Source organism: Hyaena hyaena, unplaced genomic scaffold, assembly GCF_003009895.1.
Source record: "Hyaena hyaena isolate Hyena2069 unplaced genomic scaffold, ASM300989v1 scaffold_57, whole genome shotgun sequence".
Taxonomy (NCBI): Eukaryota; Metazoa; Chordata; class Mammalia; order Carnivora; family Hyaenidae; genus Hyaena; species Hyaena hyaena.
Genome location: NW_024080690.1, coordinates 1,933,870 through 1,957,691, shown reverse-complemented (window position 1 = coordinate 1,957,691; position 23,822 = coordinate 1,933,870). Strand labels below are relative to the sequence as shown.

At 41.2% G+C, this 23,822-nt stretch overlaps 1 protein-coding gene and 1 long non-coding RNA gene across 3 annotated transcripts in view; one reads left to right on the top strand and one right to left on the bottom strand.

Moving 5' to 3' along the window:
* Positions 1-6,117: 6,117 nt before the first annotated feature.
* LOC120231607 lies at positions 6,118-9,256 on the bottom strand. 2 transcript variants are annotated; one of them, XR_005528360.1, is made up of 3 exons: positions 8,902-9,256; positions 7,094-7,243; positions 6,118-6,271 (listed from the first exon to the last, which is right to left on the bottom strand). It is a non-coding gene; the product is annotated as an uncharacterized LOC120231607 (long non-coding RNA). The 2 variants fall into 2 exon arrangements; XR_005528359.1 differs by lacking the exon at positions 7,094-7,243.
* Positions 9,257-9,455: 199 nt separating this feature from the next.
* Positions 9,456-23,822, top strand: part of BUB1 (BUB1 mitotic checkpoint serine/threonine kinase) — a 44,716-nt gene continuing 30,349 nt past the window's right edge. The window contains exons 1-9 of the mRNA XM_039231773.1: positions 9,456-9,538; positions 12,062-12,121; positions 12,641-12,779; positions 13,835-14,031; positions 15,836-15,879; positions 16,341-16,441; positions 18,488-18,540; positions 18,633-18,817; positions 20,063-20,214. Of these exons, the coding sequence (XP_039087704.1) occupies positions 9,513-9,538; positions 12,062-12,121; positions 12,641-12,779; positions 13,835-14,031; positions 15,836-15,879; positions 16,341-16,441; positions 18,488-18,540; positions 18,633-18,817; positions 20,063-20,214 (957 nt within the window). The 5' untranslated portion in view covers positions 9,456-9,512. The remainder of the gene's footprint in view (positions 9,539-12,061; positions 12,122-12,640; positions 12,780-13,834; positions 14,032-15,835; positions 15,880-16,340; positions 16,442-18,487; positions 18,541-18,632; positions 18,818-20,062; positions 20,215-23,822) is intronic.

Below are 23,822 nucleotides of genomic sequence, written 5' to 3'. Positions count from 1 at the left end.
ACTGGAAGAATGTTGCTACTGAAATAGCAAAATAAAATAAATAAATTATACACACACACACACATATGCATACAAATACACCCGCATGCGCGCGCGCGCACACACACACACACACACACTGACTTAGGGACTGGGAGGGGCAGTGAGGATGCTGTTAACCAAAGCTGAACAGAAGGAAGTTCATGTCACACACGAAGTGGCAAACATTTGATAAAACTGTGCCCAACAGACAATATCACCAACACCCTCATTGCTCCAGGAGGAGAAGATGCTAAAAAGACAATGCTAGCATTGCATGCTGGCTGCTGTTGGCTGTGTTTGACAAGCTATAATAAGAAAGAGATGAACTCAGAAAGAACTGAGCAGTTTGCAAGCAGAGATGAAAGGGAGCAGAGAGTCCACAAATCCAAGGACATTCGGAGTTGGAGGAGACAAAGGCTCTCCAAGTCCTATCAGTAAAAGATACAGCAGAAGGGTTTTGAGCAACAAAAGCCAATTAGAACTCGGGAAACTCTAGTTCTACCCCTTTGCCCCTTGTGGCAAGAGGCTGACCTACCCCCTGTTAAGACCTCTGGATGGATTTTGGGGATTCCTAGCAAGTCCCCTGTCACTCTGGGGCCTTTGGGACCAAGCAGCCCCCATCTGAAGAATCACTAGCGTGGCATCAGGATACGAGAGTAGGTCCGATTGCTCACGGGTGCCCCAGAAGTGATGAGTACCAGTTTGTTCACATGGCACACCTGCTCCAGGGGACAGAAGACTGTTACCCTCCCAGGTGCCCAAAGTGGGGAGAATCAACAGTACTTGCCAACCAGCCCTAAGGAATCTTTCAAGGAAACTGTGAATCTGGGAAGGAATTTTGCAGGAAAGGTTGTCAAAGAAATGACCCAGTAGAATTGCCCTTAGGCCTCCTGGCCTTAACTAGGCCCAATGTCCACTGTATTAAGGTTGCCATGGCTGCCTTAACAAATTACCATGAACTGGGTGGCTGAAAACAACAGATATTTTTTTCTTATTCTTTCATGGTCCTGGAAGCCAGTAGTTGGAAATCAAGGTGTCAGCAACGTGCCCTGTTCCTTCTGAAGACTCCAGGAAAGAATCCTTCCTTGCCTCTTGCTAGATTCTGGTGGCTCCTGGCAGTCCTTGGTGCGCCTTGGCTTATAGCTGCCTCCACGGTCACATGATCTTCTTCCCCGTGTCTCCAAATCTCCCTCTCCTTATTGAGGACACCAGTTAGGGCCCACCCTAATCCAGTATGACCTCATCTTACCTTGACTACATCTGCAAAGACCCTATTTCCAAATAAGGTCACATTCTGAGTTTCCAGGTGGACATGAACTCAAGGAGCACTATTCAAGCTGGCATACCCCTCAAAAACCAATCACTAGAAACATGATAAAGCAATGGAAGGAAATGACCGCTATCGGCTCAAAGAACTGTTTAGAACATTGGCTGCACATTAGAGTGACCTTGGGTTTTTAAAAATTGCTCAGTGGTGCACACACACTAAATAAATAAATAAATCCAATTTCTAGAGGTAGAGCCTAGGCATCTGTATTTTCAAACCTCTGCCCCAAAGGTGATTCTAATGTGGAGCCATTGGCTTAAATTGGTGGTTCACAGCCTTGCTGCACAGCAGACTGTTACATGATTAGGACAATTGGGGAAAATTAAACAAGGTAGATTAAATACTCTTGTATCATTGTTAATTTCCTGATTTTGCTAATTGTACTTTAGATATATAAGTGAATGGTCTTGTTTTTTAATTTTTTTAATGTTTATTTATTTTTTGAGAAAGAAAGACAGAGTGTGAGAGGGGGAGGGGCAGAGAGCGAGGGAGACACAGAATCTGAAGCAGGCTCTAGGCTCCAAGCTGTCAGCACAGAGCCCAACCCAGGGCTGGAACTCACAAACCGTGAGATCATGACCTGAGCCGAAGTTGGACACTTAACCAACTGAACCACCCAGGTGCCCCAGAAATGTTCTTATTTTTTAAGCATGGAAATTGGGAGCACCTGGGAGGCTCAGTTTGTTAAGCATCTGACTCTTGATTTCAGCTCAGGTCATGATCTCACAGTCTGTGAGAGTTTTCCAGTTCCATGTCAGACTCTGAGTTAATGGTGTGGAGCCTGCTTGGGATTTTCTCTCTCTCTCTCTCTCTCTCTCTCTCTCTCTCTCTCTCTCTCTCCCCCCCCTTCCATACTTGCACACACACACTCTCTCTCTAAAAATAAATAAATTTTAAAAAAGGAATGCAAATTGAAGTATTTAGAGGTAAAAGCACAACTTTCTCTAGATATCAAGGAAAAAACTATGTAAAAATTATATAAACACACATGTGTATATGTAGGTACTTACACACACAAAGAGAGAGAGAGGAGGGGAGGGAGGGAGAAGACATAAAATGTTGTCCCCCTAGAGTATAATGCTGAGCAAAATAAGTCAGAGAAAAATAAATATTGTATGATCTCACTCATATGTGGAATTTAAGAAACAAGTGAGCAAAGGGAAAAAAAGAGACAGAGAAACCAAAAAGCAGACTCTTAACTATAAAGAACAAACTGATGGTTTCCAGAGGGGAGGTGCGTAGGGAGGTGGGGGAAACGGGGAAAGAGGACTAAAGAGCATATCAGGATGAAAAAAAAAAATAGGGCACCCTCGGACTGTCTACACGAACCAAGACTTCCTCACTTATAAGTAATAAATCCCAATTTGAACTCTCTTCAGCAAAATGGAATGCATTCATTCACAAAATTTAAGGAAGGCTTGGACATCCTAACTGGGGAAGGGCAGGATCAGAAACAGCTGGCACCAGCTACTCCAAGTCCACCAGTGTTCTCTTCTCCTTCTTCCTCTCCCCACCTCCCCCTCCACTGCAGCCCACTCCACAGGGCAGCTGAGTCCTTATCAGGCAGAAGAAGGCTGAGGCAAGAGCCAGGGTCCCCACAGCTGGGCCTCAGATGGAAATGAAAGAACCCAGTGGCACAGCCCTCTCAGATGCCCTGGTCCACAGTGGACTGGGGATGGCATCTGGGGTTGTGCCCGGGGGCTGCCCTCTAGCCCTAGACCCTCCATGCAAGACGGAGGCCATACATTGCTGCTGACTGTACTTCGCGCTGCCCCCAGACCCTTGGCCCTTGTTTGAGAGGTGGGCCCTCAGCTAGAACATTTCAAGAGCATTCCCACATGTGGTGGCTCCTTGGTTCTTGACAGAGCCATGTTTCCTTTAGTTCTTCTACAGAGGAGTGACTATAATGTTAGCCAACTTGCCCAAGGGCACGCTGCTCTCCCCGGCAGAGGACCCAGGGATCATAGACGTACCCTATGTCACATTACTCAGGCAGCACTCACCCCGGGGCCTCGGGGAACTTTATGGACACTGCTTTTATGGACACCCGGGGCAAGAACTTTACAATCCAGGGTTCAGGGGAGGCACGGACTGTTCTCAGGGGACTTCAGTTTGTTTTACAGAAATCATGGAACCATAAAGTGTCAGTACCGGGGGCACCTTGGATCTTGTCCAGACAGTCCACTCTTTTTAGACGAGGACCCTGCAGGGCATGGCTTCTAATGGCCTAGTCTGGCCACTTTGCTAAGGTTTGAGGAGGGAAATGGAAAGCTGCTTTATAGTGTCCCCCATGCAGTACCCCATAGAAGTCCCCAGTCTGAGGACTTCAGGAAATCCAGTAACGGTAACAGCTCAGATTTACCTGGCCCTTGCCTCACCTACCTATGCAGAACCTTGACTCCTTCATAAGCCCCTTCCTCCTATGTTGCCTATGTTCTGGGAACATTGAGGAGTCTCTCCCATGTGACCAGGAGCGTGCTGCCTCCCCCATGGGACACTCTCTGACCCCACATGGAGCCCCAGAGTGGTGTGTGGAGAAGGGACCCAGGTGACATGGGTTCCCTTTAGGTCCCAAGCATAGCCTGCAATGGGGAAACTGGCAGCTTTTACTTACTGCTTCTCCTGCCTCGGGAGCTAGACATGTGTCCAGGAGTAGGGAAGAGACGAGACAGAGCCACCGCCCTGTCCTCAGGAGTGCCCTCCCTTCTCAAGACCCATGGCTTCATTACAGGCTCACCTCTGATGAGCCTGCCTCCTTTTCCCCCAGGATGAAGTCTGCAAACAGACTCAGTGGGCTTACCACAGGCTTCACCGCCTTGCCAGGCCCAGTAGTGCATGCTGGGAGCGCCCACAGCAGGCAGTCTGACATCAGGGGCTCTGGGCTTGATTCCCATGGATCCTCACTTTTGGAAGCAATCAAGCTGTAAACCATCATGGTGCCTTTCCCTGGCTCCCCAGAGCAAGACCAGCCAGTTTTGAGGCCAAGTTGGATTTGTCCTATCCCTCCTGCAAGAGACAAATTCCTGGTCCAAGGCAGGGAGAGCTTCCCTCTGTGAAGTCCATGGATCCCACTCTGAGGATTTTCTCTGTATGTTGACAAGCAAAGGATGGCCAGATGCACTACTGATTAGAAAGCAAGTGAGGAACAATGTGTAAAATCTGCCATCATTTGTATACTAGGAGGAATGTGTATATTGTACATTTACATTTTCAAAAAGAAATAAGGATAAACCAAAAGCTAATAAGATGTTGTAGATGTTGCCTGTAGAAGGAGGGAGGGAATGGAGGTGGAAGGTAAACCTCGCTGAATACACCTTGTTTTATAATTTTGACTTTGGAACTTGGTAAATTTTTACATAACTTGAAAATATTAAATCTAAGGGCGCCTGGGTGGCTCAGTCAGTTAAACGTCTGACTCTTGATTTCGGCTCAAGTCATGATCTCACAGTCGATGAGACAGAGTCCCACATTGGGCTCTGCACTGACAGCATGAAGCCTGCTTGGAGTCTCTCTCTCTCCTCTCTCTCTCTCTCCGCCCATCCTCCACTCACATGCTCTCTCTTTCTCTCTCAAAATAAACATTTTAAAAAAACATTAAATCTAACAGGAAAAAAAAAACAGTCCCTAAAAATCAAGAAGCAAACTGAAACAAATGTATGCAATTCCATTGTGGCGTAACCACAAGAGCAAAATTATTTCAGACCTTAAATTCATTACTTTGACTGTAGAGCCCACTAGGAATATAGCCCAATAAAGGCAAAAGAACTACAGTTGAGCCTTAAACAACACAGGGGTTAGTGACGTAGTGCATCGACATGCAAAAGCAAAGGGACTGCAAAGATACAAGGATACAAGATGACAGTACAAGGGTGACAGTAGGAACAGTGACCTCAACAGTAGAAGGCCAGGCAGAAAGCTTCATGGGATAGAAATATAACTTAGGTAAATGCTGCAAAGGCTGAGTAGCCACTTCAAGTTAATGTATGTTTAGTAACAGTACCTTCCTCCGTACACCAGGCATTATCAATTCAGGGAGATTACATCCACCAACCCAAACCTAACATTCAAAGTCTCATGTTCTGGGGCGCCTGGGTGGCTTAGTCAGTTAAGCATCTGACTTCAGTTCAGGTCATGATCTCATGGTTCCTGGGTTTCGGCCCCACATCGGGTTCTGGGCTGACAGTCAGCTCAGAGCCTGGAGCCTGCTTTGGAGTCTGTGTCTCCCTCTCTCTCTGCCCCTCCCCAGCTCATTCTATCTCTCTCTCAAAAAAAATATGATAAAACTGTAATTGTAAGCTTCCTGAGTTCTGTGAGTCATTCTAATGAATTATCAAGCCTGGAGAAGGTTGTAGGAACCCCTGAATTTGTAGCCAGTCAGTCAGAAGTGTGGCTGGCATCTGAAGTAACAGTAGTATTATAGTGTTTTAAGGTTTCTGGATCCAATTCCAACATGGCAAGGGGGGATCACTCCCCCCACCTTCTACCACAACACCAAGCACTTTCCAGACACCAGCAGGGCATCCAGCAGGATATCAGAAAATTCAACTTAAATCTTAACACTATCTACCCAGATGTGGCATCAGGTTCCAGAGGTTAAAGGTTCAGTCCTACAAGACTGTACTCTACACCCACTTCAGGTACCAGCCACAAGCCCCAGGTTGTTACCCATGCTTCTAACCAACCAGCTACAGATTGCAGGTTCCAACCACCTCCTCCTTGGGCTTGATTAATTTGCTAGAGCAGCTCACAGAACTCAAGGAAACATTTACTTACATTTACCAGTTTATTAAAGGATATGAATCAACAGCCAGATGAAGGGATACAGAGAGCAAGGTTCCAAACAAAGGAGCTTCTGTCCTCATGGAGCTTGGTGTCATTTGGCTGCACGTGGAAGCAGTCTGGTTCCCCAAGTGTGGATGCTCTCTGAAAAACAAAAAAGACCAAAAAGCTTGCCCTCTTGGGTTTATATGGAAGCTTCATTGCATAGTCTTGATTGACTAAGTCTTTAGTCATTGACTCTCAACCTTCAGCCCCTCCCCTCTCCTGAGGTTGGGGCTTATGGGTGATGGTGGGGTGGACTGAAAGTTCCAACCCTCCAATCACATAGTTGGCCTTCACAACCAGCTCCCATACTTAGGTGCTTTCCAAAAGCCACAGCATTAACATAACAAAAGATACCTTTAATATCCTCCTCATTTTCTCAATGAAACTGCAAAGGTTTTGTGAACTGAAAGCCAGAAACTGCAGAGGAAGACCAAACATATATGAGAAGTACATATATATATATGTGTGTGTGTGTGTGTGTGTGCATACAAGTATATATGTATACATGTGTGTATATATGTGTATACATGTATGTGTGTGTACATATATATATATTTGACCACAGAGGCCTTAATATCCCATAGTCCCTTAAAACACTCGTCAGTTTTCTGTAACTATTCTAATTATAAATCTCCAATCTTATATGATGTTTCAGCAACACATCTAATACCGCTACTCTAAATTGCTCTAGATTCCCAGGAGAAGGAAGATATATGTGTCTCTGTGCTATATGCATATGTCAAAGAGGCAAAACCTGGAGAAAAATAATCAGTTTTTCTTTTCTAAATAGACCGCTAACTTTGATATCATGTGACAAGCCAAGAGAGTTCAGGAATTAAGTGAAAAACCTTATGAGATTATAGGATGGCAGAAGTCGGAGAAACAGGAAGACAAGGAGGCAGATTGCTTTTTTCATCTTACAGATCAGGAAACTGGGAGCCAGATGAAGAATGTGAGTCATTTGCCCATTGGCTGCTCCTTGGGAAAGTTGAGGTTGGAGCTTATCCTGTGGTGTGGCCTGGCGTCCTTCCTCCAGTAAGTATGGAGATTATTGTTTGAAATAACAAGTCACTGAAAACCCAAATACAAATACTTTAACTATTGGTATTCCTAAAAATTTAGAGAACCTTACTAATATAGTTAGTAATTTAATACTGAAATTATCAGAGTTTTAAAGAAAGAGAAAGTTGTAACTACACATGTCTGCCCCTGAAGTGGGAAATGTGTACTTTACACATAACCAGACCTCCTGCTCCCAAAAGGACCAATTACTGTCATGATCAAGTACAAACTCCTTAATCTAGCATTCAAGATTTAATATCAAATTATCAAACTAGCCTTTCAAAAAGAATCTCCACTACTCATAAAAAGGAGTCCTCAAGGATGATCCTTTTTTTTTTTTTGTTTTATTTATTTCTGAGAGATAGAGACAGCGTGAGCAGGGGAGGGCCAGAGAGAGAGGGAGATACAGAATCTGAAGCAGGCTCCAGGCTCTGAGCTAGCTGTAAGCACAGAGACTAACACGGGGCTCGAACCCACGAACTGTGAGATCATGACCTGAGCCAAAGTTGGACGCTTAACCAACTGAGCCACCCAGGCGCCCCAAGGATGATCCTTTAATAACCCTGGTCTACACCAAGAATGACCTCCTCCAGGATCTCCCCCAATCCTGCCTCCTTTTGCCCCTCCTGCCCCTTTTGTTGGTTTTGAAGTTTGTCCCCACCTCACCCTCACCCTACCCCAACTAGGCTGTGGGCCACACCTGAGTGGAAGAAGGGCCCCTGACCATGTAGCCTGTGCTCTCCGCTGACACCCTGGCCCTCCTTGGCTGGGCTATAGCTAACGTGGCAGTTTAGGGGGATTTGGGCAATTTGTGAGGCTCTCAGAGCTCTTGTTTATTCTTTGTAATAGAATCTCTCTGGGCAGATTGCCACTGTGGAAGGCAAAAGTCTAACCCAACAATAACCCTATACCTTGTGTGCAGGTGTCATGAGAAACTACCAAAGTCACTTTTTAAAAAAATGCTACTATAGTGAAGGAGAGATCCACTCCTCTTCAAGGCCCAATTCAAGCCCCACCTTCCCTATGAAGACAGAAAGGTCCATTTCCCCTCCCTCCTCTGGAACCCCTACCAGATAATCTGAACCCTAATATGGTACTTAATACATGTGTATGCCACCTTTAAATGGTTTTCTATGACTGCGTCTTCATCCCCCAGACAAAGCCACTAGTCTTAGATCACAAAAGGATCTGTTTGGGTTAGACAAGGTTGCAATTGGGTATAAATCCAATGGCACCTGGTATATGATGATGGCTGCTCAATCAACATTTCCTAATTGATGACTGAGCCACTATCAGACGCAGCTGAAAAGCTGCATATGTGCAACAATCTATTAATTCCTGTGATGGTTAGCAGAATCTAACATTGGTCTAAAGTTCCCAGAATGAGCACCCTCTGTGTTTTAAATGCCACAAATCGGATTCTTGTGTACATCCAAGTTGATCAAAACCATCGAAGGAATTCTGGACGGTGAGAGCATCCAAAAGCTGCTATTTTTTTTTAAGGTATTTAACTTAAGGGCTCTAAGAGAGCAAACACCCACAGAGTTTCTGTAAAAGGAAAGTAATCACATGAATAGCTCTCTGTATTTTACTTGCATTGTCAAGTGGTTTTTGAAACAACCTGGAGAGGTAGAATGGGACGTACTATAAATCAGCATATTACGTACTTCTTCTTAGACATCTGGCTCCTTTACAAAGAGGTCTTGAGTCCCCGGAGCTCCTATTTCCACAGATGTTGAAAGTTTCCTGGTTGGCAGTCTATAATCTATCCAAACTCTTCCGTTCTCATTATAATTACCATTCGGATGCAGGCAGAGTCCGCAGAACCTAGCCCTCCCACGCTCTGGGGCACCCCATCAGTTAAATCAAGCCCAGTGGTCTCCAAGGGTACTAACCCATCATCTTCATATGCCATATATAATCTATTAAAACAGCTCTGAAGTGCCTACCGACGTGCCCTCACATTGCAGTTTCCTAAGCAAAAATCCTAGGGCTGTGCGGCATCGCAAAACTCAACCCACATTGCGGGCTCGGAGCTTTCGGTTCAATCCGGAAGAGCGGGGAAGTGGAAGGAACTCGAGGCGTTCGGGAGGGAGGCGGGATAACGGTCTCCGGGCAACGGCCCCGGCGATTGGCCATCCCGTCTAGAGCCCAGACCAATGGACAGGCCTCTTGCAAACGCTTGTTGCGCCAAGTGCGGCTGCGCGGGAGATTCAAATCGTCGGCGGTTCCTCGCTGGAGGCGCCGCTGTGTCTCTGCTGGTCCGTGTCCTCTCGCCATGGATAGCCCCGAAAATGTCTTTCAGTAAGTGTTGGTCTGGTGGGATGGGGGCGAGGCGGGGGCCCAGTCCCGGGCTGCGGGCCGAGGAGTGGGCTGCGACACCTAAGATTCGGGGTCTGAAGTTCCTCGGCCCGCAGGCCACAGTCCTGCCTCCTTTTGTCCCTCCCGCCCCTTTCCTGGGCTGTGGTTTGTCACCTCCCTGCCCTCACTCCCACCCAGCTAGGCTGTGGGTCACACTCGTGGTCCTGGAAAGGACCCGGACGGTGTAACTGGAGCTGTCTGCAGAGACCCGGGTCCTTTTCCTCAGAGCTGCGGCCACGGTGGCACTTGGGGGGTCCATTTCCTGTGGAATGCCTTTAATTTTTTTATTGTTTTTCCCTCAATTTCTTTTTTTGAATATAATTTATTGTCAAATTGACTTCCATACAACACCCAGTGCTCATCCCAACAAGTGCCCTCCTCCACGCCCATCACCCACTCCCCCCTCTCCCCCCAAGTAACCCTCAGTTTGTTCCCTCTATTTAATAGTCTCTTATGGTTTGCCTCCCTCCCTCTCTAATTATTTTCCCCCTACCACTCCCCCATGGTCCTCTGTTAAGTTTCTCCTGATCCACATATGAGTAAAAACATACGGTATCTATCTTTCTCTCACGGACTTATTTCACTCAGCATAATACCCTCCAGTTCCATTCACGTTGCGGCAAACGGCATGATTTCATTCTTTCTCATTGCCATGTAGTATTCCATTGAATATAGAAACCACATCTTCTTTATCCATTTCTCAGTTGATGGACATTTAGGCTCTTTCCATGTTTTGGCTATTATTGAAAGTGCTGCTATGAACATTGGGGTCCATGTGCTCCTATGCATCAGCATTCCTGTATCCCTTGGGTAAATTCCTAGCAGTGCTATTGCTGGGTCCTAGGGGAGTTCTATTGTTAGTTTCCTGAGGAACCTCCACACTGTTTTCCAGAGGGGCTGTACCAGTTTACATTCCCACCACTAGTGTCGGAGGGTGCCCATTTCTCCACATCCTCACCAGTGTCTGTTGTTTCCTGAATTGTTAATTTTAGCCACTCTGACCGGCGTGAGGTGGTGTCTCAGTGTGGTTTTGATTTGTGTTTCCCTGATGATGAGGGACACTGAGCATCATTTCATGTGTCTGTTGGCCATCTGGATGTCTTCTTTTTCCCCCTAATTTTTAGAAGCTCTGTTTTGTTATCCCAGTTTATCATTTCTCTTTTGGTTCTATTTAATATTTTATTTGCATGTAGAAGCTTTTTATTTATATACAGTTTACTTTATCTAGCTTTTCTTTTGTGGCTTCCAGATTTTGAGTCCTAAAAAACATTGATTTCATTGGTATACTGAAATGATAGCTTGAGGAAAGTATTGCTTTCAAATCCTTTTTTCCAAAAATCGTGTAATTTCTCCAACAGAAAACCCGAGACTCTTTCTTAGCTTGACTCTCACTCACACCCAGCAAGTCTCATTGTCTTTCTCCAAAACACCCCAGATCCATACTTGCACTGTTCCTACCCTGGTCCAGCTCACCACCCACTGGGACAGTAGTAGCTTCCTTCCTAACTGGTTTCCCACTTCTGTTCCATTCCACCCACCTTGGCTTGGACCAGCAGAATGGACATTTTAAAATGCAAATTACATTTTGTCACCCCACCCTTCTAGCTCAGCTGCTTGGCTGGCTCTCTGGCTCTCATATCTAGCTAGTGTCATTCTCTCAGAGAATGGCCTTCCCTGACCACTCTAAAACTTCTAACTCTTGTCACACTCTTACCTCATGTCCCATTTTGTTTGGTTTTGTTTTTTTTTTCCAAAGTGCTAATGTCACCTGACTTTATTTTAGGTATTTGTTTGTTTACCCCCCAAGCGCCTAAGTTCCCTTAGAGAACATTGCTTTGCCCAGCTGATTTTTTTCTTTTAAGCTGTGGTTGAGTATGCGAAGTAGCAACAAGCAGAGTTCTCTGGGAGCTATAGTCACTGATATACAAATGTTGCCATTACATGTTCTTCCTCAGGGATGCCATGTTGGTTGAGGCCCAGAAAGCACACTGTATCTGGAAACCTGGTTGGTCATACCCTATACTCCTATGCCCACTCACAGGCCCCCTTCCGGTCTCCATCTAGCCAAGTCTCCACCAAGCTCCTGGGCGCAAGAGGAGGGGGTCCCACCATTAGAGGAATAGCAAACTTCTGGACTCTGCCCTTCAGGATGGTAGTGACATGAGGCATCCATGACAGGAGGAGACTTTTAGGGCCTAAACATAGAGTCTGGGACCCTCTTCCAACCATCTCTTTCATAAGGGCTAACTTCAGGGTCTTGGGTTTTGCTTTCTTCTGGAAAAACACTGCGTCCAAGTTTTGTGACAACTTCCAAGTGAATAATCTTTTAATTTTTAATATAGCATTTGAACTGATATTTAAGATTTCAATTTTGAGGTTTGTAAATGATACACATAAAATAAAATATATCTTTTGCTTTTAGGAATTATCCCTAATAAGTCACGTGCATATTTTTCTCTGTTCTAGAATGTTTGAAGCCCATATGCAGAGCTACAAGGGGGATGACCCACTCGGTGAATGGGAAAGGTTAGCGTATTTTTTATTTTTTTCCTTTAAACAAACTGTGCCGGGGCACCTGGGCAGCTCAATTGGCTGAGCTACTGACTATTGATTTTGGCTCAGGTCATGATCCCAGGGTCGTGGGATTGATTGAGCCCCACATCAGCCTCTACGCTGAGCGCAGATCTTGCCTAAAGATTCCCTCTTTCTCTGGGGCACCTGAGCAGCTCAGTTGGTTAAGCATCTGACTCTTGATTTTGGCTCAAGTCGTGATCTCATAGTTGTGAGACTGAACCCCTCATGGGGCTCCGTGCTGAGTGTGGAGCCTGCTTGAGATTCTCTTTCCCTCTCTCTGTCTCTGTCTCTCTTGCTCTCGCTCTCTCTTTTTCTCTCTTTCTCCCTCTCTCCCCTTCTGCCCTGCACACGCACGCTCGCTCACGCACTCTCTCTCAAAAAAAAAAGTCCCTCTCCCCAGCTCATGCTCGCTCCTTCTCTCAAACAAACTATATGCTGCCCTAAAAATTAATATTATCCATATTTTTCTAGTTACATGCGGTGGGTAGAAGAGAACTTTCCTGAGAATAAGAACTACTTGACAACTTTATTAGAACATTTAATGAAAGAATTTTTAGATAAGAAGAAATACCACAATGATCCAAGATTCATCAATTATTGTTTAAAATTTGTAAGTATACTTTCAGATGTATAATCAAATCTGTAATCATATTGTATTTTTATTTTTTTTTCCCCAGATTCTAAGATCATTTTAGACTGTCTTATTTTAATTCCTCTGCTTCCAGTCATAAATTTTTAAAAGTTGTATGGCCAGAGACTTGTATTTTAGAACATTTTGGCTTTTGTATTATGGAGTCAGTCATTTAATTTGAAGACCTTCCTCTGCCTATCAAGTCAGTAAGTGTTATGACATGGGATAGAAACCACTAAATTAAAAGGTCGGTTGGATGAGAGGTGTGTTTGGAGAGGGAAGGATAAGCGGGCACTGCCGGGTACTCAGAGGGTCCCTGGGAGTAAATGAAATTCATTGTGAAAAATTAAGAAAATATTAACTCTCAGGAACTAAATTTAGTACTGGTACTGCCCTAGGAACAGGCTGCCTCCCGTTAGGCTTTAAACGGTTGTGTCTTTACAGTCTGAAATAAAGGCTTTGGGGGCACAGGTTCTAGTAATCATGATGGATAGAGTTAAAATAGATTGTTCACTAAATTACAAGATAGTAGGATTAGAGGCACCCTGTGGCATTTGGGCAAGCTCAGAGTAAGACAACTGTAACACAGCGTGAGTCCTTATGGAAGCCACTATCCTGGGAAACAGTGCGGGTAAGGAAAGGGATGAGCTTAATTTTTAGGTTTGCTGTCAGAGGCCACACAAGCCTGCCCTACAGAGTGTATCCTGAAGCCTCTATGGAGAGCAAACATTGGGGGCGCCTGGGTGGCTCAGGCGGTTAAGCGTCTGACTTCGGCTCAAGTCATGATCTCGCAGTTCTTAAGTTCGAGCCCCCCCATCGGACTCTGTGCTGACAGCCTGGAGCCTGCTTTGGATTCTGTGTCTCCCTCTCTCTCTGCTCCTCTCCCACTTATACTCAGTCTCTCTCTCTCAAAAATGAATAAACATTAAAAAAAAAAAAAAAAAAAAAGTAACATTGAAGGGAGCCAGGCTCTGAGCCATACCTAGACCAGCAGTTCCTTTGTTCTTACATCTGTTCACTTTGGGTTTTCGTAGGCTGAGTACAACAGTGATCTTCATCAGTTTTTTGAGTTTCTGTACAATCATGGGATCGGGACCATGTCATCGCCTCTGTACATAGCCTGGGCCGAACATCTAGAAGGCCAGGGGGAGCTGCAGCATGCCAGCGCCGTTTTTCGGAGAGGACTTCAAAACCAGGCCGAACCAAGAGAGCAGCTGCAACAACACTATAGGTAGTTTGAGAATAAAACTGCATACTATTCCCTACTTTGAAGTCTAATGTTTGTTCCTAAAACTTTTTACTGCTATCTGTTTGTACAGGGAAATCTTTCTCATTGTGAAAATGTGGGTAGTACACAATAGTTAATAAAGGAAAGGAAATTGCCCAGAAATATTACTGGCAACATTTTGGCGTGTTGCCTTCCAGTATCTTTTCCTATCCCTGTGTGCGTGTCCTTATATTTGTATATTTTAACAGTAAATCGTACTGTTATGTCTATACTGGCCTTGATATTGCCCTTAAGAAATCATAAACTTTTATATTATAAAGCAGTTGTGAAATCTGTCAGAGTTATGTCATAATTTAAGTGTTTTCCAAAGGAACATTGAACATTGAAGGTGTTTCCAACATTTTGATTTTTATAAAGAACAACATAATGAATATCTTAATATCTATTTTTCACAACGTTTTTTTCCTATGATTAAATATACATCATTTAGGAAATGTTGAAAATAGCAGAAGAAACCTGGCATTTTAGTTGACATGTTTTTCTCTGCTCATTATAGGATTTACAGGCATGCTTTTCATCTCCAGCTTTGTGTCAAGGTCTTTTTCCTTTATCATAGCATTAGCTCCCAATAGATCTCCTATTTTTATCTCTTTCCTTCTGATAGATTCTCAGAATTGAAACTGTGTAGTCAAAAGGTATGTGAAGAGTTTCTAAGCTTTGTGGTACATATAAACTCAGTCCCTGCTCGGAAGGTTAAACCAGCTGGCCCCTCTCCAATAGCATCTGAGATCACTTATCTCACTGTACCCCTTGCCGGATTTAATATACTCATTGTTTTCAACTTTGCTACAGCGTCCATGTTCTTTTTAAACTTTATAGAGATAATTTTCAAGTTTGCATTAAAAGATATAATGAACCTCCCATTTACCTATCATGTACTTTTAATAATTATTAACACTTTATCATGTTTTTTCTATGCTGAAGAATTTAAAGCAAATCCAAGACAGCGAAATATTTTATCCCAAATACATAAACATCTCTAGAAAGAGATTTTTTTGTATAGAACCTTAGGCCATTTTCACACCTAATAGATTTTAACTGTAATTCCTTAATATTCTCTAGTTTTCAGTTATTCCTCATTATGTAAAACATTGTAACATTTTTTTTTGTTATTTTGGATTTTTTTTTTTACCACTGGTTTGTTTGAATTAAGAGTCACAAGATTTGGCATTTGGTTGTACATCTCTTACTCTCTTTATACTCTATATTTTTGCTGATATCACCCAAAAATGTCAGGTTTGGAAGTTGTATATTACTCAGCAGGTGATTTGGTGTGCAAAGCTGCCACAAAATGACATATTTTAAAAGTTCTCACAGCATGAACTATAATATATCTGCCATTTGGAGTGGTGGTCTAAGATTTAAACTTCTCTCTTCTTAATATTATATTCATTATGGTCCAGATGTGTAGAATGCCTCAGATAAGGAGTTCAGACACCCCATGTTGTAACATTTGCAGACGATACACAGAGAAAGAGGGTACGTTTATTATATGAGTTTGAGAAATACTGACATAAACTAGACAGAAGGGGGAATTTTTTAATACAGTATATTGGGTTTGAAGAAAATTCCAGAATTTTTTTTAATTTTAAAGCAATTCTAAAATTCAACTTTACATTCTCTCTGGGCCTTTACTAGCTTACAATAAGCTGTCTTGATAGATCTAGATTGATCTAGATGGATAGATTGATTTAGTTTTTGCTGTAAGTTTATAATCTATGTTGATGCCTTTACTCCTGTCATTTAGGTTATTTCAGGCACGCCTCGCTGAAACCCATTTGCCAACTCAAGGTAAAGCAGTGCTTTCTGAAAATGTCTAATTGGTAATAGTGTCTCTGATTTGTACTGCCTTTTTTCCCTAAGAAAATAATTCATCCAGTATTTATTGATTGTATTGCCTTAGGTGATGGTGAAAACACTCTCCCTGGAGACCAGAGCTCTGTCTTAGCAATTTAAAAGAGCAAACCCAAAAGAAAACTTGAATTCATTATATTTTTAGGATTTTTAATTTAAAAATTTAATAAAAATTCATTCTATTTTGGGATTCTTAGGATTTATTTTTTAAAAATAATCAAAATTGGCCAAAATAGAGTCCAGGCTTACTTTAGAGTCCATCTGTTCTGAATGGAATCAAATGTGTTTAATGCAACTTTTAAAGAAATGCATTGAAAGAACTGGGGAATATATTTGTAATAATTTTACTTAATATGGTTTTATCTTTGTTTCTCTTTATTTCATCCTTCCTCACATAGCTAGAACCTTAGAACCTCTCCATAATGCTCAGATTTTAAATCAAATGATAACATCAAAATCAAATCCAGGAAACAACGCAGCCTGCATTTCTAAGAATCAGGTAATAGTGACATTTGTGGGTTGTGTGGAAACTGGGAATGACATTGAATGGGTATCCGGCTGCCTTTTACATCCACTTTGACATCTCCTTTGTTTGACCTTGTCCCTGTGTCCCTGTGACTCTAACCTCTCTGTCAGCCACCTGCTGACAGCTCAGAGCCTGCTTGGAATTCTTTCTCCCTCTCTCTGTCCCTCCCCTGCTCACACATGTACTCTCTCTCAAAATAAATAAAAATAAACTTAAAAAAAAACAAACTCAGGAGTTAGGAACAGTGATACCTATAACCTCAACCAGGGCTCTACTCCACTGAAATTATGTTTCCTGTTTCCTGGCTCACTTGATGTTTTATGTATTTCCTGTGCAGCCCATTTCACTGCCTAAGGCCACATTGTAGTGATTTTAAACCCAAACTTGGGACCTAGCTGTCTCTAACCTCTCCCTTGGGAACTGAGAAAAATACTATTTTAATGAGACGACAAAAGCCATTAGATGATATGTGTCAGTTTTCTGCCACCAAACAGTAAATGTGACTGCATCCCTCCCTACCATCACAGTTGGGAAAGGTGGTCTTCCACTTGTGCTTTTCATTCATTGATGAGATTTTTACCCTGTTGAGATCTCTTCTGTTCAAGTCTTTGCTTCCCCTAGCCTGTTTCCCAGCATTTTTCCTCTTCGTACTACAATTTCTCTTTCAGTTTGCTAAAGACTTCCTTTAAGCTAACTCCAACAGAAAGGCCTCTGTTCTTAGTGCACATTACAAGTTTTATTTCTGTAACACATTGCTATCTCATTTTATTTATTTATTTTTAATGTTTATTTTTGAGAGACAGAGCATGAGCAGGGGAAGCTCAGAGAGAGAGAGAGAGGGAGACACAGAATCTGAAGCAGGCTCTAGGCTCTGAGCTGTTAGCACAGAGCCTGATGTGGAGCTTGAACCCACAAACTGAGATCATGACCTGAGCCAAAGTCAGATGCTCAACCTACTGAGCCACTCAGGTGTCCCTCTCATTTTACATTCTACATGTTTGCCAGCCCCATTGCTTCCTATTGCCCCAACTATGTAATTTTTTAATTTTTTTTAGTTCTTTTTTTTTTTTAAGGTTTACTCATTTTTTTTAAATTTTTATTTATTTCTAGGAGAGAGAGAGAGAGAGAGACAGCATGAGCAGGGGAGGGTCAGAGAGAGAGGGAGACACAGACTCCTAAATAGGCTCCAGGCTCTGAGCTGGCAGTCAGCACAGAGCCCGACACGGGGCTTGAACCCATGAACCGCGAGATCATGACCTAAGCGAAAGTCGAATGCTTAACCAACTAAGCCACCCAGGCGCCCCTAATTTTTTTTTAATTCTTATTTATTTTTGAGAGAGAGACAGAATGTGAGCTGGGGCAGGGGATGGGAGGGTGGCGTGGGGAAGGGAGAGAGGGAGACACAATACAAAGCAGGCTCCAGGTTCTGAGCTGTCAACACAGAACTCGATGCAGGGCTTAAACCCATGAACTGTGAGATCATGACCTTAGCTGAAGTTGGACGCTTAGCCAACTGAGCCACCCAGGCGCCCCAACTATGTAAATTTTTAGGAAGAGAGATAAGTCTTATGGTCACATTTCCAGGATCTAGCTCAGGATAGGACATGTATGAGACGTTCAATAAATATTTGTTTAGTGATTCATTGGGAACTCCTGAGAACAGAATAGTACCAGAAGGAAATTTATACGATTTTTTTTTATTAATATAGAATTGTAGAATATGAATCCCATAACACATGAGCACTGTGGCCCAGCTTCTTGTCTATTGATTGGAGGGAAATAAGTGCCCTTCTTTATTGCCAAGTAGAAATTTTTTAAATCACTTTCCTATTGGACTTTTAGTTACAGAAGTTATAAGTTAATAATAATTATGATTAAATTAATTATAATTTTAAAGAACATATATGTAAATCTAGTTACAGAGCCCCTCTAACACTTTCATATTGTTTTGTGAAATAATTTGGATGCCACTTTCTTTTCAGATAAGTGAAGGCTGATGTTCCCTTTCTATCTTTTTAGGGTTCGGAAGTTTCTGGGCTAATATCTTCAGCTTGCGATAAAGAGTCGAAAATGCAAGTATAATCAGTGCGATAATCTATTACTTAGTTTCATTCAAGAGCTGTTTTAGTACACTGTTGTAATATTACGTTTTTCCCCTTTATAGGGAGCAAAGGGTGATCATGATTTCCAAATCAGGATACTCTGCACAACCGTCTTTAGCGGCCAAAGCTGATGTTGAGCAGGTCGTTATGTATTGCAAGGAGAAGCTTATTCGGGGAGAATCTGAATTTTCCTTTGAAGAGCTGAGAGCCCAGAAATATAATCAACGGAGAAAGCATGAACAATGGGGTACTTGCAGTCTTGTGATCTGAGATACTCTAGTCACTTAAAATAATAACTTTTGAGTCATTACCTTTTTAAATAGGTAATTGACTATGCTGAAAGAATCTGCAAAATGGTGTCTAGCTCAGCTATCAGAAGCCTGGAAATCTTTGTTAAGTACAAGGGTAGCAGCCACATTTGTCCAGGGACCAAACTAATGTCTTGACAACAAAGCTCAAGTTGACACAGCACTAACGTAGGTTAAGTAGATAGACCAGTGTTGGCTTTGCTTTTAGTGATATTTTAAGCTTTTAACTATTGTCTGTCTGGATTTGAACTTCTGTATATGGCAATTTTAAACCTGTAGGTCAGTTATTTGTACTCTGAAAGGATTAGGTTAGGAACTGGAATTGAGAAGAGAGCTCCTAAAATCTGCAAGAACAACAAACACATTCAGAAGGAGCCCTCTGATCAAAGTGCCATGTTATTTATGGCTACTTAGTAGGTCAAGTTTTGTTCCTCACGGGGAAAACCAGGAGTGTTAACACCAAAGTATGTGCTTGTCCTTGCTAGAACAATGTGGACGTTAGAGAGGAAAGTGGAACTTTGTTCCACTCAGGGCTTTTACACCACCGAAGTCATGTGGATGAGAACTGCTCTGTTGTCCTGTTTTGTTTGTTTGTTTGTTTATCATTTCTCATTTGTTCAACAATTGAGAGAAGCAGTTAACACTCATGGAGGTCCCATTGTGTGCCACGCGCAGATGCATTTTTCTTTCACGCTCTATGACGTAAAGTCTTAGCCAAAGGATCAGATTTGAATAGGATATGGTAATGTAAACCAGTTATTGCAAGTGAAACTAACTGCAGTACACATGAGGCACTGACCTTTCAGTGCACTTGACTCCTGTTTCTTCTCAGAAAGCACCTAGAGATTTAGATATTTTTTTTACCTGTTCCACTTTCAAATGATATGCAGAATCATGACTTTTATAAAAAGTGATTATTATCATTGTGCTATTATCAAATATTTTTACTGGTCAACATGCAAATTTTTACCTTACGTGCCCTGAACTTAAAAACAACCATACCAAAGGCAGGTAAAAATTATAATTAAAAGGTAAGACACCTTTTGGTGCTAATAACCTAATATACATGGAAAAGACTAGTAAAAAAAATTACTACCTCAAAAATAATCTTTCACTCATTATTTTGTATTCCTCTGATGACTTGAATTTAAACTTGCATGGAAACCATTTTTTCCTTCCTAAAGTAAATGAAGATAGACATTATATGAAAAGAAAAGAAGCAAATGCTTTTGAAGAACAACTATTAAAACAGAAAATGGATGAACTTCATAAGAAGTTGCATCAGGTGGAGGAGACGCCCCAGGAGAACCTACCTCCTTTCCAGGGAAGGTCTGAGGTATGTGCGTGCTCTTCGCCCAGTGCTTTCCGTACCCAGTAACGCTGAATTCTGTTTTTACTTCTCCTTTCTGTGCCATATTTTTAGAGTTAACTCTGATGTTAATTTAGGTACCAGCTTTCCAAATTTTTAGAATTGGACACAGAAAGGAATTCAAAATGTAAAATGAGAAAAGGAAGTTACAAAGAGTATATGTTTTTATAAGTGTGTGTGCGTGTGTGTGTGCGCCTATGTATGTGTTTATATATGTAGTCTTTTGGATTTTTTATACAGTGACATAATTATATGATAAGAATATGAATTCAATAATTTCATTATTTGTCTAGTTATATTTTGCTTGCTATTGTTTCATGTTGGAAGAGTAGAGAGGTGACAAGTATGTTAGAGTCACGTATATTTTCTTAAAATATTTAAGGAATGGGGTTGACTGAGAATAAATTTAAGCTACATAATGGCTGCTTAAGTGATTGCATAGTATAGTCTGCCTGTGATATAGGATACAATGAAGATAAACACCCTTATTTTTTTTATTAGATTTTTTTTCTTTTTAGTTTAGAGCTTTATAGAGGTATACATGACATACAATAAATTACACATATTAAAAGTGTAAAATTTGCTAAGTTTTGACATGTTTATACACCAATAAAACTATCCTCACAATCAAGATAGTGAACATATACATCATGCCAAAAGTTTTCTTACCTCTTCGTTCTTAGAAAGTCATGCTGCGTTTGTTTTGCTTCCTGATGAATTCCAGACCTACATCCTTTCTCCTTTTTTGTTCCTTTTTGTTTTATTTTGTTTTGTTTTGTTTTGTTTTGTTTTTGTTTTGAGTATAGTTGACACACAATATTACATTAGTTTCAGGTGTGCAACATAGTGATTCACCTTCTCTATGTGTTCCACTATATTCACCACACGTGTAGCTACCATCCTTTACCTTACAATGCTATTAAAATGCCATTGACTATATTTCCTCTACTGTACCTTTTATTCCTGTGGTTTATTCATTCCATAAGTGAAAGCCTATATCCTACTCCCCTTCACTCATTTTGCCCATCCCCCTACCTCCCTCCCCTTTGGCAACCATAAGTTTGTTCTTTGTATAGTTCTGATTCTGCTTTTTGTTTAGTCATTTGTTTCTTTAGTAATTTGTTTTGGTTTTATAATCCTAAATATGAGTGAAATCATATGGTATTTGCCTTTCTCTGATTTATTTCAGTTAGTACAATGTTTTCTGGGCTCATCCATGTTGCTGCAGGTGACACGATCTCATCCTTTTCCTGGCAGCATAGTATTCCATTGTGTGTATGTGTGGAATATTATATACATATATATACACACACACATATTATATCTTCCTTATCTGTTCATCTATCAAGGGACACTTAGGTTGTATCCATATCTTGGCTGTTATAAATAATGCTGCAGTAAACATAGGGGTGTGTATATTTTTTCAAATTAGTGTTTGTGTTTTCTTTGAATAAATACCCGGTAGTGAGATTACTGGACTACATGATATTTCTATTTTCAATTTTTTGAGGAACCTCCATACTGCTTTCCACAGTGGCTGCACCCATTTACATTCCCACCAGCAGTGCACTCTCCAACACTTGCTGTTTTCTGACTCCTTTTTAAAATTTAATTTAACTTATTTTTTTAAAGTTCATTCATTTATTTGGAGAGAGAGAGAGAGCGGGACAGAGAGAGAGAATCCCAAGCAGGCTCCACACTGGCAGTGGAGAGCCCGACATGGGGCTCGAACTCATGAACCCTGAAATCATGACCTGAGCTGAAACCAAGAGTAAGACACTTAACCAACTGAGCCACCCAGGCACCCCCTCCTGGCTGTCATTTTAGCCAATCTGACAGGTGTTAGGTGATAGCTCAGAGTGGTTTTGATTTGTATTCCCCTGATGATGAGTGGTGCTGAGCATCTTTTCATTTGTCTGTTGGCCATCTGGATATCTTCTTTGGAAAAAATATCTAGTCAGGTCCCATTCCCATTTTTTAATTGGATTGTTTGTTATTGTGGGTTTTTTGGTGTTGAGTGGTGCTCTTTATTTATTTTGGATACTAACCCCTTATTGGATATGTTATTTGCAAGTATCTTCTCCCAGTAGGTTGCCTTTTTGTTTTGTTACAGGCTTTTTTTTTTTTTTTTTTTTTTTTTTTTTTTTTTTTTTTTTTTTTTTTTTTTTTTTTTTTTTTTTTTTTTTTTTCTTGCCTCAGAAGACATAGTTAGAGAAATATTGCTATGACCAGTGTCAGAAATTACTATCTGTGTTCCGTTCTAGAATTTGTATGGTTTCAGGTCNTTATTGTGGGTTTTTTGGTGTTGAGTGGTGCTCTTTATTTATTTTGGATACTAACCCCTTATTGGATATGTTATTTGCAAGTATCTTCTCCCAGTATTTTGCCTTTTTTTTTTGTTACTTTTTTTTTTTTTTTTTTTTTTTTTTGCTGTGAAAGATTTTTATTTTAATGTTGTCTCAATAGTTTATTTTTGTTTCCCTTGCCTCAGAAGACATAGTTAGAGAAATATTGCTATGACCAGTGTCAGAAATTACTATCTGTGTTCCGTTCTAGAATTTGTATGGTTTCAGGTCTCACATTTAGGTCTTTATTCCATTTTGAGTCTACGTTGATGGATGGTTATGTAAGAAAGCGGTCCAGCTTTATTCTTTTACATGTGACCGTCTAGTAACACTTTAATGTCTTACATATTTTGAAAATTATAAAAATGCATGACTATACGATTTTATAAAAGCAAGGATGTGTATATATGTGGATGTGCATGTGTGTGTGTAGTTACACATATACAAACGAATGCCATCCTTCATTGCTAACTATGTAGTTTACTATGCATGAACACATAAATATGTATACAATTGAAGTTTCTGTATAAGGCTTTGTGCTTTTTCTACCTAACCCATCTTGCAGATCTTTCCTTGCTATTACCCAGAAATCAAACTCGTTTTAATAGCAGCACAGTCTACTGTCATACCTTTTAGGTAGGGCATGTGTCATGTGGAAACTGTTACAAACCATGCTGCAGAGAGCATTCTTGTATAGATGAGATTATTACTCTAGGAAAGATGCAGAAAAATAGAATTGCTGCTGAAGTTTGTGCACCTAAAATACTGTCCATCTGTCCTCCAAAAATTTACCATCTTACACTCACACAATAGTGACTAAAAGTATGTGTTTTTTGTATATGCTTGGCTAACATTAGCTGTCTTAAATATTTTAACCATCTGATATGTTTTTTCCTAATCACAGGTAAATTTGGACTTTTAAAAATACATTTCGTTGCTGTTTGTCTTTTTTTCTTAAAATTAACTTTTTAATTTATCTTTTTTCTTAAAATTAATTTTTTTACTTTGACTTTGTTAATTTTTCTATTGGATTGTTGCATATTTTTCTTATTTAGTTGGATTTCCTTTCTTGTACAATTTGTTTTCCCTAGATAATTCCAAGAAATTATTAAAATAATTGTTTCATTATTCTCCTGTGCTATATTTTTGTGGTACTTATCACTTATTTCTCTCTAAACTCTTGGGAGAAACTAGAAATATGCTTTCATTAATTTCAAGCGCATCAGGTAC